This window comes from Podarcis muralis, chromosome 5 (assembly GCF_964188315.1).
Source record: "Podarcis muralis chromosome 5, rPodMur119.hap1.1, whole genome shotgun sequence".
Classification (NCBI taxonomy): Eukaryota; Metazoa; Chordata; class Lepidosauria; order Squamata; family Lacertidae; genus Podarcis; species Podarcis muralis.
In genome coordinates, this window is record NC_135659.1 from 861,649 (window position 1) to 880,716 (window position 19,068).

Here is a 19,068-nt window from a genome sequence, read left to right on the forward strand (position 1 = left end):
TTTGCAAATAGCTGGATTCATTTGCCTTCTGATTTAACTGATCGTCAAGGTTATTGGATATATCAGCTACTCTTCGCTGCATGGTCATATGGTACAAACTGATATTCTCAAAAACACTTTTTTAATTGGGATATAATCAAGAAACTGCAATCAGCAAGCACTTCTTTATGAAGTCACCTTCAGTAAAAGACTTCCCAGCAACAGCAATTTCTTTAGAAATCTGAAAACGAACCTTAGCAGCTGCTTCATTTTCTGAGTTTACTTTCTTGAAAAAACATTGTTTCCCACTGAGAAATTTCAACAAATTGGACACTTTAATTTGTTTTCACTGGTGTCCAATTTACTTAAGTCAGGATGTTTTGATTCGAAATGACGATGATGACTGTATTAAACACTATGTTCTGATTGATCTTCCGTTTCTTTTTATCACCCATTTTACAAAGTTACCCCAAAAACTTTAATGTTGGAACCCAAAATCTCCACAGCAACTGCTCACATACAAAGGAATACTGAACTGAGTGTCTGAACTTGGAGAGAGCACCAGACACTTGTGTAACTTGGAGGGCAGCAGCAGAGCAAGGGAGGGGAGGAAGCCCTCACGTTGTGACCACTCATCACATAGTGGGCATCAGCTGCATTGGTGCTTGGCTGCACCCACTTTGTCCCGGTTCAACAGCAGCAACAATTGAACACACAGTAAAAAGATACGACTCTTGCTCCTCTTGGACTGATGATGGTTGGTGTCAGGGACTGTGCTGAGGAGGGCTACAATGAGGAGGCATCTCCCCAGGAGCAGGAGGAGAGTAAAGATTTAGAACAGTGGTTTGCAGAGGGCCTTAATTCATCCAGTATTTCCCAGTATTTGCTGGGAAATACTGGATGAAGAGCAGCTAGGAGAAGAAACACTGGAAGAGAGAGGGTTAACAGATTCACATTTGTTGAATAGCATCTCCCCCCTCCTCCACATTCTAGGAGAGCTGAGAAAGTTGCAGAACAGAAAGCACAGAGACTACAAGCTCAGGTTACCAGATGTAGGGGTGAACTGAGAGGGACGGGGGGGGGGGCATGTAGCCTTAATTGGAAGCACCACCATTGTTAGAATGAGACGTTCTTTTTTAAAAAAATAATTTTTATTAAGTTTCATATTACCAAATTATGAATTATTACCAAGTGGCCCATGGGGCATATGCTGTGCAGGCTTGGAGCATAACATCAGTCTTTCCTCCCAACCCCCCCAAAAGGATCAAATAGTGTGGGGATGGTGGATGCAGCATGGGGGCACGCCCCCACGCCACAGCGTGTCTAGCCACCATGCCCACTCTTTGGCCTTTGTCTCGCAGAAAGCTTTGCTTTATGTTTCACTTGTCTGGAGCATGACAAGTGAAGCAGACTTTCAAGTATCAGGGGAACATTTGAGGGAAGCACCTGGTTTGCCGCGTGTATCACTCATGCTAGAAATGTACCCTTGCTGGAAATATGTTAAGTTCAGGGTGGTTTCGCTACTGTTTCCAACTGTTGATTTCTGCTAATAAAAAGAGGCTCTACAAAGCTACCGGCAGCTTGCTTGCTTGCTCCTGCACAGCTCACATGCATTCAACTCCTGTTTCGTCCTCTGTTATTTTTGCAAAGTAGCATAGCTTCCCTATTATCTAAAGAGTCTATCCAATGAAAATTAATTGAATTATTATATCACTTTGGGCTGCTTTCTCCTTTTCCCCATGAAATGAGATTTTATCCTTCTGCAGATCTACACAACACCATACAAACTGTTGCAGCTGAAGTGATTCCCTGCCCCCTTCAGTGCTGTAAAAATAAAAGCATAGCACCTTGAAAACAAATTGCCAATACATCTTCTAGCTAAAAGCATCATTCAGACCTAAACATTATTCCTTAGGAGGCTTTAAAGTGTATCCTGCCTCTCACTGAATTCCATCCTTCAACATTTACAAATAATAGCTATTTCCCCCACCTACTGTGAAATGGTTTGACTTATTCTACCCAGTTGTTCAAGGGGCATCCTCTTAAACCCACAACACTTACTCAAGCAAACTTACTCAAGCAAAGTTAATGTTGGGGTTTTTATTTCTCTACCTAGTTTGAATACTAGGTAAAAGGTAAAGGTACCCCTGCTGTCAGCGGCTGCCTCAGGTCCCAGCTCACAAAGGACCAACGCCAGTTGCTCTTTATAAACAAAAGTCTTTATTGTGGTTCATTGTTGGTTTGACATCCGTGGCGCGCAGCGCTACGTCTGAGCCCTTAGACCGGCGAAGTCCCGTCTGAATCCGCCCCTCCTTTACACCAGTTCAATACCCGAGCTTTGCTCCACCTCTTCCTTTCCTCCCTCTGCTCCTTTCGCCTCCGGGTCCTCCTGCCCTCTGGGGTTCCAACCCTCCTGGACTCTTCGGAGGCGGATTCTTCTGACTCCTCCCCCTGTCTCCGGCGGGCTTTGGGACCTGGCTCCCAATCCGGATTTTCTGCTGTCCCTCGCGCCTCTACATTTGAACTTGGCGCGCGCGCCCAGCCGCCCACTTTCCTCCTAACGGCTACACTGCTCCCTTCACTGCTTTCTCCTTCAGGGAGGCTGGCCGGCCCTGCTCTCTCCTCCGCCCCTCCACTCTCTGACGGAGGCGTGGTCAGTCCTGCCTCACTCTCTCCTCCTGCAGGAGGAGGCTTTTGTTCTAATCTGTGGGATTCTTCCCCCCCGCTGCGCTCTGGTGGGGAAGCTAGCCCTGATATCCAGCTGCCGCTTGGCGACTCCCCACTGGCCCCCCTTGCCCTGACCCTGGGGGCCTCCTTCTGGGAATCTTCTGATTCGCTGGAGAGACTCAGGGAATCTCTCTGGTCACTGTCACACCCTCCTGCGCTCCCCTCCGATTGTTCCCCTTCGCTCTCCATCTCCTCCTGTGGCTCAGTCCCTGAGCCCCTGACACCTGCCCATACGGGCCAGTCGTGACCAACTCTAGGGTTGCGCGCTCATCTCGCTCAAGAGGCCAGGAGCCGTCGCCATCCGAAGACACTTCCGGGTCACGTGGCCAGCGTGACGAAGCTGCAACTGGCGAGCCAGCACCAGTGCCGCACACGGAAATGCCGTTTACCTTCCCGCTATAAAGCTGTACCTATTTATCTACTTGCACTTAAGGGTGCTTTTGAACTGCTAGGTGGGCAGGAGCTGGGACTGAACGAAGGGAGCTCACCCCGCCGCGGGGATTCGAACCGCCGACCTTCTGATCAGCAAGTCCTAGGCACTGAGGTTTTACCCACAGCGCCACCTGCTGTAGTTTGAATACTACAGATGATTAAAAGCTGCCAGCACATATAACTGTGTGCCTCCCATAATCTCTCTCTCTCTCTCTCTCTCTCTCTCTCTCTCTCTCTCAAATTCCCTCATATTTCCCACTTCACACACATTAGAAACAATAATAGGAGCATGTCAGAAAAAAGCTATACATAAGATATCGAGGGAGTAGATTGATTTACTGCTGGGATATTTTTTGCAAGATCTGGTTGTATAACAAAATCCAATCCGGGGATATTCTCACTGCTGTTCAAAATGCACAAGCCACAACCACAGAGAACTCATATTAAGTCATCCTGGCAATTCTGCACATGTCCTGAAATCTCCAGGTCAAACTGCAGGTTGTCGTTAATGCCCAGAATACACTGACATCGCTCTTGCATTTTCTTTAATTAATTACAGCCACAGGAGTTTTTCTTGCGGGGGGGGGGGGGGGGGAGAGTGTTGTTGGCAGGATCACAGGTTATGGGGAAGAGATTTATGCCTTCTGTCACCAGCTGTGCAACTCCCCACCCCCACCCCCAATGTTGAGGCCTCTGACACTGGGAGAAATTGTGGAGGTAACGCTCCACCTTGCGAAGGCAGACCTTGCACTAGACATGCAACAGTATGTCAAGGAGCGTTGCACCGGCTTTCCCTGACCTTTTGCCTTATCGGCTAGAAAACAGGGTTTTCCCCCGACCGTTTGTCCTCTCACAGATTTGTTTACTAGACATAACGCTTGGCTGGAGCATGACCGGGAATGCAGACATAATCAAGTATCGGGAAAAACATTCTAGGGAAACACCTGCTGACACATGTATTTGCTAATGCTGGAAATGTGCTTAGATGGAAATACGTCATGTTCAGGGTGGTTTCGCTACTGTTTTCAATTGTTGACTTCTGCTAATAAAAGGAGCCTCTACAGAACTAGCCGGCAGCTTGCTTGGAGCATGCTTGTCAGCGTGCTTCTGCACAGCTCACCTGCATTCAACCTCCCGTCGTATCCATTATTCCTACAGAATCGAGCCACCAGGACTAGTAGCCGCTGACAGCTGCATCCTCTGCAAATTTGCCTAATCCTTTTCTAAAGCTGTCCTAGTCTGTGGCCATCACTCCATCTTGTCGTGAATTCCTCAGTTCACTATGCACTGTGTGTCAGGTCTTTAAAAGCAGAGAGGTGAGTTGCAGAACTCTATTCCTTTCCCTGCTGACAGAAGAATGTGCTGCCTGCAGGTACATGATAAGCAACAATTGTTGCTCTGTTTTCTCCTCACAACCAAAGTTTAACTGAGGTCAGGTGGAGAGGCAATCATCTGAATGCAGCAAAAATATTCCAACTTCTCTGCAGAAGCATTTATAACCAATGCCTGTGGCCACATCTATACATTAATCAGCCAAGCTCTCCTTGAAAAACAGAGGCTGCCAGCGCAAGTCATGCTGCAAATGCAAGTGAAGTACCGTCAGAAGAAACAAACAGCACCTGTAATTCGCTGAACAAAAACCGCCGTGGTGTAGTAGATAAGAGTGCTTGAATTTGACTCTGAATCACAGGGCTCAGCATGAAGCTCACTTGGGAGACCTTGATCAGACCACTTTAAAAGATGAGAAGAGCCCTGCTAGATTTTAAAAATTGCTTTCATAAACAACACAAGAGAGACCAAGAGACCCTTCCCAACCCCCTCAGCTAATCTTTCCAGAGCACCTTGCTTCTTCTGGCATCAGGAGAACCGAGGAAGTTGCAACAAAGAGAAGTTGCAGAGCCTTTGCTCCTCGCTCTGCTGACAGAGAAAGATGAGGGTGCACAATGTGCATCAGCCAGTGCTGAATGGAAGGAGCAGGGGAGTGGGATTTCTTTGAGTGCCTGAATTCACAGTTGCTACAGGTGCCAGGAAGCACCTGTTTATGGTGGCTTGCTCACAGGGTGCTTTATGAACCAGTTTACTGTGTTGTGATGTGGGTAAAATAAGTTCACACTAGACATACAGGACATGGTAGCTAGAAAACAATTCTCTCTAAGATGCAGAGATCTGCCACAATATCAGAAGGAAATTATGGAATGGAAAATTTAAACCAATTTTTAAGGCTTTCTCATTTAAAACAGGTTTCTTTGGGCATAAACACTATAGTTACTAAACTACTGCAAATGCCAGAATAAATACTGGTATTTTAGGCAGCCTGGTATAAAAGAGACATAGATTTTTATTTTTAAATCAAGCTTGGTTTCACCAAGCTCTCACAGTTTCCTATAGACCAAAATTTTCAGTACAGCATTAAATATGTTTTTCATCTGTCTCTTGTGAAAGAGATAAGAATCTGACAGCCTGAATAATAGATAATAGAATGATGCCTTGTCATAACTTCCTAATCCCTTGTTTGTGGAAAGATTGGGGGAGAAACAGGTGGTTCTAAGCTTTTAAAGCTATCATCTGGCAGATAATAAAACAAGCTGAAATCGTTTCGGTGTGATGGATTTAGTCTGAGGCCATCTTTCAGAATCTTGGAGGCGCTATATTAACAGCTGAGCAACAAAAAGGACCAGTTGCTCTCACTTAAAGAAGCATGGCTCAAGAGAAAAATACCATACACAATTTGAGTACTTATTTCTTTACACATAGAAAATTCTTATGTTTGAGTGGCAGATCATTGTCTTGAATTCAGTAAACATCAGCCATTTCTTATGTGCCAAAGAATTATAGTTGGGAGTAGGCATTACATTCTGAGAGATTTGCTTGAAGACATGGAAGGGCTACGATGGATTAATATTGTGCCTCATAGAGGGCAGATCATAAGAGAAGGTATAAAAAACCCAGTTCAGTGACACCTTAAAAGAGGGCTTAATGGCTATTGAACTTTTGCTTGTACTGAGGCTCTAATAAGAAGACTAAGAGTGCAAGTCTATTCATGTCTACTCAGAAGTAGATACCACCTAGTTCAATGGGGCTTACTCTCAGGTAAGGGCTCTCAGCATAGGGCTGACACTTTACACAGGAATAAATTATCTAATGAAACATTCGCTTATGTAAACTGTTTAGGAAAATAGGCGCTGCTTAGTTTGGGGATCTGAGCATTTAGTAGTAGTATTCTTTAAAGTACTGGTGGCACTGGCAACCCCTTTTTGGCAGTTCTGCCACAAGTTCAAAATATTATAGAGAGCCACTCTAAGGCACACTGGAATGCATATTCCATCTGCTAAGCCTTTGGGTGCTTTTGCTTTATTCTTCCAGATGAGGAAACCAGAAAAGCAGGACAAAGGAGCCAGTCTCATTATGCCGTGGTCATGCCTTTGGTGTCAGGGAAGAGTTAGAGGTTTTCAGTTTCTCAGAGGGAGAAAGCATTCCCCAAGGGGGGGGGGAGGAGAGCAGTGAATCTAATAGAAGGGAGCAAGAGGAACAACAGGGAGGGACCGGCTATTCCCAGGAAAGGCAAGGGTTAAGTTCTAGCTCAGATTCGGAGGAGGGGAGATACAAGCCAGCTCTAGCCAGGAGGTGAGAAAAAAGAGCGGGAAAGCGAAGGGAAAGGCGCCTTCGCCATTTTGAGAGTGGCTGGTCATGGAGAAGCAGAGCTCAGAAGGTATCTGAAAGAAGTGACTCTGAGGAATAATAGTTAAGAACTGTTTATAAGAATGTTTTGTTAATACGCAATAAAAAGTTTTATAAAAGAACAAGAAGCGTTTCTGTGGTGATCTGAAGAGGACAACGACCAGTCCTGACAGAATACCTTCTGCTCTGTGCCTCTTCACTATAAGTAAAGAAGGAGAAACCAAAATGGATGGAGCTGTGGCGCCAGTTGGGCAAGGAGAAACCCCAGCGCTCCAGCTAACATTACAGGACTTATGGCAACAGAACTTACAGTTGAAAAGTCAAGTCGACGTCCTATCGGCAGCACTGGGAGAACATAGAACCATGCTGCAATCGACGTGTGGAGATAGAGTGAGTAAAACATTTACTGTACGTCCACGTAGCTTCAAGGGAGAAAGCTCTGAATACATGGCTTTCAAGACAGAAATTTCTTTCATAATTGAGATAAAGGATAAAGAATTTCAATCTGAGCAAGAGAAGGTTGCTTATGTGATTAATTTCTTGGAAGGGAGGGCTAAGGACTGTGTTATACCCCTCATATCTCGGAGGGATGCCGCCCTAGGAAATCTACAAATTTTTCTGCAGTATCTAGACACGATTTTCTTAGACCCTGCGCATGAAACAACCACAGCTAGGCAGCTGTTGAGAATGAGACAAGGAAAAGACACTGTGGGAGTTTATTGGTCCAACTTTAGTTTGCTGGTGCAGAAATTAAAATGGGATCTGAATTCCCCAACAGTTGCAGCCCTTTTTAGGGAAGGACTGAATAATGAGATTTTAGACCAATTGGCCCAAATGCCAGAACCTAGTTCCTTGGACTCTCTGGTCCGAACGTGCCTGCAATTGAGCCTACGCGTGGAACGGAGGGCTAGTGAAAAGAAGGAACAATGGAGACCACGGTGGCGGGAAAATAATATTATCGAAAGTACAGAGAGCAGAGCGGGCAACGTGACAGGACGAGAGCGGCCAGAGCCCATGGAATTAGGAGCAGCCAGACCCCTCCCAGTTACTACCTCTTCCATGGTAAGAGGAAATGCAGGGAAAGGAAGAGATGCAAGGCGTTGCTTTGTCTGTGGAAAACCAGGGCATCTAGCAGAACAATGTCACAATCGTAAAGGATGGGAGTCTCTATCTGGAGCAGACATGAGAGACGACAATTGCCCAGAGGAACTGCATCAGGGAAACGAATGTTCCCGGCTGGAAATGGGAGCTTGCAGCTGGGTGGAGAAGCAATAGAAGGCTCTCACGCGGAATCACCTATCCCAGGGCTAATGGTGAAGGTGCAACTACAACTACCCAATGGACACAGCGTCCAGGTAGAGGCGTTGTTAGACTCAGGAGCGTCAGCAGATTTCATAGACCAGAAATTGGTACAGGAACACAAAATCGCTTTGTTACCTTTGAGTTTCCCACTGCGAGTGAAAACAATCGACGGCAGACCGCTACTTTCAGGAGAAGTGACTTATGAGACTCCACCAATGAGAATGGACATGGGTCATCACTCAGAGACCAGGGCATTTCATGTGACCAAACTAGCTGGGCACCCAATGGTGCTGGGCATGAGTTGGCTCAATCGTCATAATCCGGTGATTGCCTGGCATCAAAGATCTTTGGTTTTTGGTTCGATATATTGTATGACACATTGTTTGGGGGGAAAGGGAAAAATCTCGGTGGAAGTAATGGGAACAGAGGTAGAAGGGAAGTTGATGGGGAATGAAAGTGAGATTCCATCACAATATATGGCTTATCAGGATGTTTTTTGTGAAAAAGAAGCAGATAAACTTCCACCACATAGGCCCTATGATTGCAAGATAGATCTAGTCCCTGGGGCACAGTTGCCACCAAGCAAGATATATGCCATGTCGGAAGTAGAATCTGCAGCATTGAGGGAGTTCCTGCAAAAGAATTTGCAGAGAGGTTTTATTAGAGAGTCTACGGCCTCTGGGGGTGCTCCTGTCTTTTTTGTCAAAAAGAAAGGTGAGGAAGGGGCACCAAGATTAGTATGTGACTTCAGAATCCTTAACAGTCAAATGAAGCCTCGTGTGTGCCCACTGCCACGTATAGATCAGTGTTTCCCAACCTTGGGCCTCCAGCTGTTTTTGAACTACAATTCCCATCATCCCTGACCACTGGTCTTGCTAGCTAGGGATGATGGGAGTTGTAGTCCAAAAACAGCTGGAGGCCCAAGGTTGGGAAACACTGGTATAGATGACCTCTTAGAGAGAGTAAGGTCAGCCAAAGTCTTTACCAAGCTTGATCTACGAGGAGCATATAATCTGATAAGGGTCAGAGAAGGGGATGAGTGGAAAACCAGTTTTTGTACTAAGTATGGTGCATTTGAATTCTTGGTAATGCCTTTTGGCTTGCAAAATGGCTCAGGGGTATTTCAAACCTTCATCAATCACGTCTTAGCAGGTATACTGGATCAGTTCTGTGTCTCTTATTTAGATGACCTCTTAATATATAGTGAAAGTATGGAGGAACACGTAAAACATGTCACACAGGTGTTAGAGAGATTGAGGACCAACAGGTTATATGTGAAGTTAGAGAAGTGTAAATTCCACACACAAAAGGTGGAGTTCCTGGGATATTGCATTTCCCACAAAGGGGTGCACATGGACCTCAGTAAAGTTCAGGCAGTGGTGGAATGGGAGGCACCTAAAACTAAGAAAGATCTACAGAGGTTTTTAGGATTTGCTAATTTCTATCGTAAATTCATAGGTAATTACTCCAAAATCACAGCGCCACTAACTGATTGTCTAAGAGGCAAGGGGCCATTCAGATGGACTGAGGAAGCACAGAAGGCCTTTGATAAATTAAAGGTGGTGTTTGCTTCAGAAAAATATCTTATGCACCTAGATCCAAGTAAGCGTATAAAGGTAGAAACTGATGCCTCTGACAGGGCTATTGGGGCCATTCTGCTGCAACAGGACAAGGAAGGGGACTGGAGACCCTGTGCATTCTACTCTAGAAAATTAAATCAATCAGAACAAAACTACACCATATTTGATAAGGAACTTTTAGCTGTGCACGCTGCCTTTAAAGTGTGGAGACATTTTTTGGAAGGGGCATCACATCAGGTGGTGGTACAAACAGATCATAAGAATTTAGAGTATTGGAGAACTGCTAGACAGCTAAACCAAAGGCAAATTAGGTGGGCAGAGTTTTTTGCTGGGTTTAATTTTAGGATTGAGTACATACCTGGGCATCAAAACATTCATGCAGATGCGCTATCGCGCAAACCTGAGTATATGGAAGGGGAAGCACCTCCCAAGTTGCGAGAAATGCTGAGATCGGATCAGTGGGGGTGTGCAGCCGTAGTAGTGGACGGCAGGGAATTCCAGCAATTGACAGTAACAGATGAGTTTGCACAAAAGAAAATGGAGGAACTGAGAAAAGGTAGAGGGGAAGAGGAAGGTTTCAAAGAAAAAGATGGATTGCTGTACAGGAGAGGGGTGCTGTATGTACCTGCAGGTGAATTAAGAGGTAAAGTGTTGAAGCAACATCATGATAACCCGACTGCAGGACATTTTGGTAGAGAAAAGACCCTGTATCAGATCACACGGCAGTTCTGGTGGCCAAAGTTGAGGGAGGAAGTAACACAATATGTAAGAGGTTGTGAAGTATGTCAACGAGCCAAGGCACCCAGAGCAGCTCCCGCAGGGTTGTTGCAACCTATGCCCATGCCGGGAAGGCCTTGGGATGTGGTGTCTATGGATTTTATAACGGATCTACCGTCATCGCACAGGCAAACAGTGATCTTTGTGGTGGTTGACATGCTAACCAAGATGGCACATTTCATACCATGTACCAAAATTCCGACCGCACAGGAAACTGCAAAGATGTTTTTAGATAATATTTTTAGGTTGCATGGTATGCCATCACAAATCATTTCAGATAGAGGGGCCCAATTTACATCACAATTTTGGAAGAGGTTAATGCAGTTACTAGATGTGGAGCTAAGCCTCACGTCAGCGAGACACCCGCAAACCAATGGGGAAGCTGAAAGAACGAATGCAACACTACAACAATATCTGAGGTGTTATGCTGGTTATCAGCAGAGCGGGTGGTTAGAGAAGTTGAGTCTAGCAGAGTTTGCGTATAATAATGCAATGCATGTGCCTACGGGCAGAGCCCCATTTGTGGCAAACTATGGCTTGCACCCAAGGGCATTCCCAGGTCAAGAGGAGCAGTTAGCAGTTCCAGCAGCAGAACAAATGATAGAGGAGTTGAGGTGCATTCATGAGATATTGAAAGAGGATTTGGAAGAAGCTAAAGAGGCTTACAAGAAAGCTGCAGATAGGCACCGGCGAGTTGGGGAAGAAATCCAAGTAGGGAGCTGGGTATGGCTGTCTACCAAGGGACTACCAATACGAGGGAAGTGTAAAAAGCTAGAACCAAGGAGATTGGGACCTTTCCAAGTAAAGGCTCAAATTAACCAGTCGCTTTCAAGCTTCATTTGCCTGAAAATATGAGAATACACCCTGTATTTCATAGATCTTTATTGTCAGTGTTTGTACCAGCACATAAGTATCAAATTTCAAGGGAACCACCTCCTTTTCCCACCATGATGGGGGAAGCGGAGACCGAAGTGGAAGAAATATTAGACTCGAGAATAAGTAGGAGGAAATTACAGTATTTGGTTGCATGGAAAGGGTTAGATGAGTCTGAGAACTCATGGGAACCAGCAGAAAAAATTAACGTTCCAGAATTGCAGAGAGAATTTCATAGAAGATATCCCCACAAGCCAAAACCCCAGAACTGGCATCTTCAAGAAATTTTTGAAGAGACAGATAGCGAGGAAGAAGAGTTCATAGGGTTCGGTCCTTCAGAAACAGAGGAGAGCGAGGAGGAGGAAGGGGGGCTTAGGGGAGGGGGTGATGTCAGGGAAGAGTTAGAGGTTTTCAGTTTATCAGAGGGAGAAAGCATTCCCCAAGGGGGGGAGGAGAGCAGTGAATCTAATAGAAGGGAGCAAGAGGAACAACAGGGAGGGACCGGCTGTTCACAGGAAAGGCAAGGGTTAAGTTCTAGCTCAGATTCGGAGGAGGGGAGAGACAAGCCAGCTCTAGCCAGGAGGGGAGGAAAAAGAGCGGGAAAGCGAAGGGAAAGGCGCCTTCGCCATTTGGAGAGTGGCTGGTCAGGGAGAAGCAGAGCTCAGAAGGTAGCTGAAAGAAGGGACTCTGAGGAAGAAGAGTTAAGAACTGTTTATAAGAATGTTTTGTTAATACGCAATAAAAAGTTTTATAAAAGAACAAGAAGCGTTTCTGTGGTGATCTGAAGAGGACAACGACCAGTCCTGACATTTGGCTCCTCCTGTCTTTGTCCAGAAGTGCCACATATTCTTGCTGCCTGTTCCAGTTGGGGTGGCCATGCTACTGGTTGGCCACGCATGCTTTAAAAGAGACTAAAACAGTTATCCGTAGTCTCTACACACCCACCCATGAGAGAGAGATGAAGCTTACAAGATAAATTCCGTTAGATTGCACCATTTTGAAGAGTCCACTTTGCGCATCATCTCTTGAAAAGATTTCCCACACAAAGGCAGGTTTTGTAACATGAGGGATTCATTGCAGATAACCCCTTGCTGTGCACCTAGAACAAAAAGAAAGGAAAGAAGAAAAGAAGAAAGCTTGACTGGGGTCATGTACCACCTGTACATCATTTTCATAATATTCTCTCTTAGGGCATTACATGCCGTAAATTTAATCCCAGTGGTCCACAAGTGCTCCCAATCAGCAAACATGATATTGTGTCCTATATCTTGTGCCCATTTAATCATAGCAGGTTTTACCGTTTCTTCCTCAGTACTCCATTTCAACAGCAAATTGTACATTCTTGATAATATATTGGCATTGGGTTCTAACAATTCTGTTTCTAATTTTGATTTTTCCACCTGGAAACCAATTTTTTTATCTAGGTTGTAAACCTCTCTTATTTGAAAGTAATGTAACCAGTCTCGCACCTTCCCTTTAAGCTTCTCATAACTCTGCAATTTCAACTTGTCACCTTCCTGTTCTAAGATTTCCCAATATTTTGGTCATTTGGCCTCCATGTTAAGTTTTTTCATAGCTTTCGCTTCCATAGGTGAAAGCCACCTTGGGGTTTTACTCTCCAGAAAGTCTTTATATCTTATCCAAACATTGAACAGTGCTTTCCTGACAATATGGTTTTTAAATGCCTTATGTGCTTTAACCTTGCCATACCACAAATATGCATGCCACCCGAATACATTGTCATAACCTTCAAGATCTAAGATGTCAGTGTTCTCAAGAAGCAGCCATTCCTTCAACCAGCAAAAAGCTGCTGATTCATAATAAAGTTTAAGGTCCGGCAGGGCAAACCCCCCTCTATCTTTAGCATCAGTAAGTATCTTAAATTTTACTCTGGGCTTTTTGCCCTGCCAGACAAATCTAGAGATATCTCTTTGCCACCTCTTGAAACAGTCCATCTTGTCAATAATTTGTAATGAGTGAAACAAAAACAACATTCTCGGCAATACATTCATCTTGATAACAGCAATTCGACCAAGCAAGGAAAGCTTCAGATTCGACCAAATTTCTAAGTCTTTCTTCACTTCTGACCAACATTTCTCATAATTATCTTTAAATAAATTCGCATTCTTAGAAGTCATATTCACCCCCAGGTATTTTACCTTCTTTACTAATATTAAGTCTGTCTCTTTCTGGAACCTCTCTCTCTCAATCGGCGTCAAATTTTTCTCCAAAACCTTGGTTTTTAACTTATTCAATTTAAAACCTGCCACTTGACCAAACTCCTGGATTAATTCTAGAGCCCTCTTGGTACTAGATACTGGCTCCTGTAGTGTCAATACAAGATCATCTGCAAAAGCTTTAAGTTTATATTGTTTAGCTCCGACCTGAATACCATGAATCAGCTGTTCCCTTCTAATCACATTTAACAAAACCTCCAGGACCGAGATAAAGAGCAGTGGGGAAATTGGGCAGCCTTGTCGTGTCCCTTTCTCAATTTTAAATTCTTCTGTCACCATGTTGTTAACTATCAGTTTAGCTTTTTGTTCAGAATAAATCGCACCTATACCATTTTCAAAGTTTTGTCCAACCCCCATCCCCTGAAGATTTTTCTTCATAAAACTCCAAGAAATATTGTCAAAGGCTTTCTCTGTGTCTACAAATATAAAAACTGCTTTTGTATTGATATTCACTTGTAACTTTTCCACAATATTAATTACATTCCTCATGTTATCAGATAAGTGTCTACCGGGGAGAAAGCCAGCCTGGTCTTTATGTATCATCTCTGCTAATACTTTTTTCAGTCTTTTAGCCAGAATATCTGCAAAGATTTTGTAATCCACATTAAACAGGGATATGGGGCGATAGTTCTTAAGTTGTGTCTTCTCAGACTCAGTTTTAGGTATAAGTGTGATATAAGCTTCTTTCCACGACTCCGGCGCCTTTTCCCCCTCCATAATTTCATTACAAACCTCCTTTAGTGGTTGAATCAAGTAGTCTTTCAAAGTTCTATAGTATTTGGAGGTTAGTCCATCAGGCCCTGGAGATTTTCCCAATTGCATACTCTGTATGGCACCTTCGATCTCTTGTTCCGATATTTTATAGTTCAAAAGTAGTTTATTTTCTTGAGAATTTTTTTGTAATCCATTGGTTTTCAGAAATTGATCAATTTTAGTCTCTATCTGTGGCCCTTGTGTATAAAGTTGTTTGAAGTATCTCTGGAAGCAATTTCTGATCTCCTGTGGGTTCTGTGTATTCTTTCCCTCCACTTCAAGATTAGTCACGGTATTTAACTTATGTCTTTTCTTCAACTGCCATGCTAGCAGCTTTCCACATTTATTAGCAGATTCAAAAGTCTTTTGTCTCATCTGTTTGATTTTCCATTCTATTTCCTGATTTGTCATTTTCATGTATTGTACTTGATAAAACTTAATTTCTCTCAAAATCTCTTGCGACTTTGGTTTAACTCTAAGTTTTTTCTCTCCTCTTATTTTTTCCAGGATCTTCCCTTTTTTCTCATCTTGGGTTCTTCTTTTTATTGCATTCTGCTGAATCAGAAATCCTCTCATTACAGCTTTACTTGCGTCCCAGATTACCCTTTTTTCCACTGAAGTCTTCAAATTTATTTCAAAATAGTCTTTCACGATTTTTTGGGCCTTCCTGATGATTTCTGGGTCTCTAAACAAGGTGTCATTCATCCTCCATCTGAAGGAACCAGTCAATGTTGGTTTCATTTCCATTTTCACGGGATTGTGGCCGGAGCAGGTTTTTGGGCAGATTTCCACCTTTCGAATCTTTGGAGCCATTCCTCTAGTTATCCAGATCAGTTTTACATTTAGAAATACTGCCAGACTACAAGCCAGCTCACACATTCTTTGCTAAAATAAAACTGAATGTGGCATTTGGAAGTGTATGTGGAGGCCTGGCGGTACTGCCATGTTGGCTGGAAACGGAACAAGTGCACAATTGCATGAACATCTCAAAAGACATTACTTCCTAGTTAGGTCTAGAGCTCATCTAACTGATCTAACCCAGGGTTGAATCTAGACATATAGTTGTTTGCATGGAACTTCAAAGGAAGCAGCCACTGGCACAAAGAAAAGGCAAGAGCGTCAGCTCTGCAGTTGGCAAATTGATCCCAAATCACAGCAATGCTATGCTTCAATTAACCATTTTGCATGTCCAACTCAGCAGTTGTAAAACATGGTGATTTTGCAAAGGCTGCTCCAGTAATGTGGATGAAAGGTCTGTGAGTTTCGCTGTTGTTCACAACTCATAATTACTGCACTGTGCAACTTGTGCATGCTAAAAATATAAATAAATGTGTGGTTTATGTTTGAAAGGCTGTGGGATCATATAAACCCCACATATCATTTGTTTACTTTTTTGTACTTTACAGTGTGGGATAATATTGACTCGCATGACATCTGTGCAGCCGTATAATTTTACTGGAAAAAGGAAGGTCTCAGGAAGTACATGAGTTCTTAACTTGCAAATGGTGTCATGTTTGATAACTTCTCCTAAGTATTTTATTTATGTTGTTTTCTTGGGATCCACTTCATCCAAACAAAGAACTGATACTGTCAGGTTTTCTGTTGACGGAGCGTAAACAAACACCACCCTCATAAATCATTTATATGGGAATCCAAATCAGGGGTAGGCAACCTAAGGTCCATGGGCCACAAGCAGGCCACAGGGGTCATTTAACCAGCCCACAAGCCGCCCCCGAACTGAGCCACCTGCTCAGCAAGTCCCCGTGCGCTGCATTAAACCGGCACAGCGCGGGGACTTGCTTTCATGGTGCCGGAAATCGCATCTGCGCAGACGCAGACAGAAGATAGAAGTAATCTACATTAGACACAACAATTTAGAAAAAGTAAAAATTTTGAGGTCTTAGTGTTGAATGGTCTCTTTAAATTTTAATGTTCATTATTGTTCCACAAGATGTGTATGTCTTTAAGGGCCAGAGCAAATAACGTGACCCAGTTTTACAGCTGTGAAGCAGTATAGCAGGTGCTGTTAAGTTGTGTTAATTAAGCTGTGTCAGCACCAAGCTCTCTCAGTACCCTGGTGGTTGGGTCGGTCATATTTAGTATAAAAGGAGTTTTTGTTTTTGTTATTAAAACCTTGCTAAAGTTATTTTGCATTCCTTGTAATGTGTGGTCTCCCTAGCTAGCTTTCTGCAGCGCAACTAATCTGCAAATAGCCAACACTTAGAACAAAGGAAGGAAGTCAATATGTGTATTTGTATGTAATGACTAAATTAGAATGAAGATATGGTTTTATTTGTAGATGTGTGCTTTGTCTTTTGTTTTCTTTTTTGTGTTTTCTTTTTCTTTCTTGTTTGAATAGTATTATTTTGGATTCAAAGTTTGTAATTTTTGTTGTTATTTCACATTGAAAGTAATAAAAAAAAATTAAAAAGAAAAGAATCTGTGCCCCAAGGTCCTTGAGCTTCCAGCCCAGAGTCTCATAGTTCCTTGCTACACATCAAGGGATGTGTTGAATAGTGGGTAGACATGGCAGACGACACAGCGATTTCTCCAAAGCAGCTCTTTATTTTGTAAGCTGGAACAGAAACTGAACAGCAAACAGCTCAGCCGGCCTGCTTTTATAGGCAGCCAGCTGTCAACATTGTAGCAACAACAACCCAGGGTTTCCCGCCTAAAATAACTGACGTGGACCTGAATGAAAACTATCTACAGTATCCTGAATGTAAAATGCTATTTTATTTATTGATTGGTTTTACCTTGTGGGCTTATAGCCAAATAAAGTATTATCTATCTATATCTATCTATCTATCTATCTATCTATCTATCTATCTATCTATCTACAGTATCGCCCTGCTGGCCCAGGGTGAGAACTTCAGTACATAACACCTCTCCCCACCGAGATAAGGCGTTAGTTACAATCGTAATGGTTTCCTTATATACAGCACTACACGTAATGGTTCAATTAGGCACAAAAGCATATCGGTTACATTTCCCATACTTAGACCAACAGTGATACATGTCCAACAACATAGTCCTTTAAATAAGTTGGGCGCTTGGAAACTCTGCCAGACCGCCGGGGACTGGTAGCCAAGTCGGGGGGGGGGGCACACAATTCTTGCTGAGGCTGTGGTGCGACCCTAGGTGGCGTTGAAACCAAATCCCCTGGATCCGCTGCTGTGGGTGGAGCCTCCGCAAGTGGAGTGGTCTGAGTCTGTGGTAAGTCTGGCAGACCCTCTGAAGCGGCTTGGTTCGGCTCCATGCTGGCAGTTTGCGAGGGAGGTGTGGGTGGAGCCTCGCCATCTGTAAATGTCTCTTCTGGAGCCACAAGCGCAGTTGGGGGCACCATGGTAGTGTCCAAGTCCCCAACCCTGCGCCTAAGCTGGTCTATGTGCTGGCGCCACAAGCGTCCGTCTTCGAGTGCCACCTGGTACAAGCGAGGTCCAGTGACTCCCACTACTGTGGCTGGCACCCAAGGAATGTCCCCCACATAGTTCCGGGCAAAGACCTGGTTTCCTGGAACAAATGACTGTGGTGCGTTGGCACAGCCTGGGGGTTCGGCCACGGCAAAGTCCGGGTGCAGCCGGTCAAGCGGTGACCTGAGGCGGCGGCCCATAAGCAGTTCAGCAGGACTCCGCCCTGTGGCCGCATGAGGGGTGATGTGTTGCACGAACAAGTATTTGGCGACCCGCTCGTGCCAGTCTCCCCGGTCCAGGCGCGCCAGTGCCTCTTTTGCCGAGCGCACCATTCTCTCCACTTGCCCGTTGCTGGATGGATGAAAGGGTGCCATCAGGGCATGGCGGATGCCCAGTCCCAGAAAATACCGCTCAAAAATGCCTGAGGTGAACTGCGGTCCGTTGTCAGAGACAAGTACATCAGGACACCCATGCGTCGCAAACAGGCCTCGCAGCACCCGGATGATGGCCTCGGTAGTGGTGGAGGGCATCAGGGCCACCTCCAGCCATTTGGAATAGGCGTCCACCACTGCCATAAAGGTCAGGCCGTGAAAGGGGCCAGCCAGATCGATGTGCACCCTCGACCAGGGTGTCTTTGGTGTCTCCCAGGTGTGTCCCTTAGCTGCCGGTGGTGCAGGCCTCGATTCTTGGCACGCTTGACAGGCGGACACCCAGGCAGTGATGGCATCGTCCATGTTAGGCCACCAGACGTAACACCGAGCCAACGCCTTCATTTTGACAATTCCCGGGTGGCCAATGTGCACAGCCTCCAGGACGCATTGAAGGAGTCTTTGGGGAATCACGACGTGGTCTCCCCACAGCAGATAGCCGCGATGAGCCGAGAGTTCATGTTGTCTGGTTGCAAAGTGCTGGAACTCCGATGCAAAAGGCCCTTGTGGCCACCCCCTCCACACCCAGTTGAGCACACGGCTGATGGTGCGATCCTGGGCAGATGCGGAGGCCACAGTGGCAGCCGATACAGGTGCTGCCAGAAGATCCTCAATTAGGAGGAGCGATGAAGCTGGAGCCGGGTCTTCCACAAACGCTGGAAGAGGGCAACGGCTGAGGGCGTCGGCATGGCCCATTGATTTCCCCGGGCGATGGACGAGCCGGTAGTGGTAGGCAGCCAGGAAAACAGTCCATCGCAGCATGTGTGGTGAGAGGACCGGTGGAGTTGGTTGATCACCGGCGAGGAGGCCCAGGAGCGGCTTGTGGTCAGTGATGAGGTCAAAAGTCCTGCCATAGAGGTATTCATGGAACCTCTTCACTCCAGCCACA

At 44.9% G+C, this 19,068-nt stretch overlaps 1 protein-coding gene across 2 annotated transcripts in view; it reads right to left on the reverse strand.

Annotated features, from left to right (window-relative positions):
- Positions 1-19,068, reverse strand: part of RAMP3 (receptor activity modifying protein 3) — a 76,021-nt gene that overhangs the window by 21,801 nt on the left and 35,152 nt on the right. Inside the window, exon 4 of one of the 2 annotated variants that reach the window (XM_077928132.1) lies at positions 12,318-12,447. In XM_077928132.1, the coding sequence (XP_077784258.1) occupies positions 12,318-12,447 (130 nt within the window). Of the gene's footprint in view, positions 1-12,293; positions 12,448-19,068 lie in introns of both variants that reach the window. The other variant, XM_077928133.1, reaches the window with a different exon arrangement.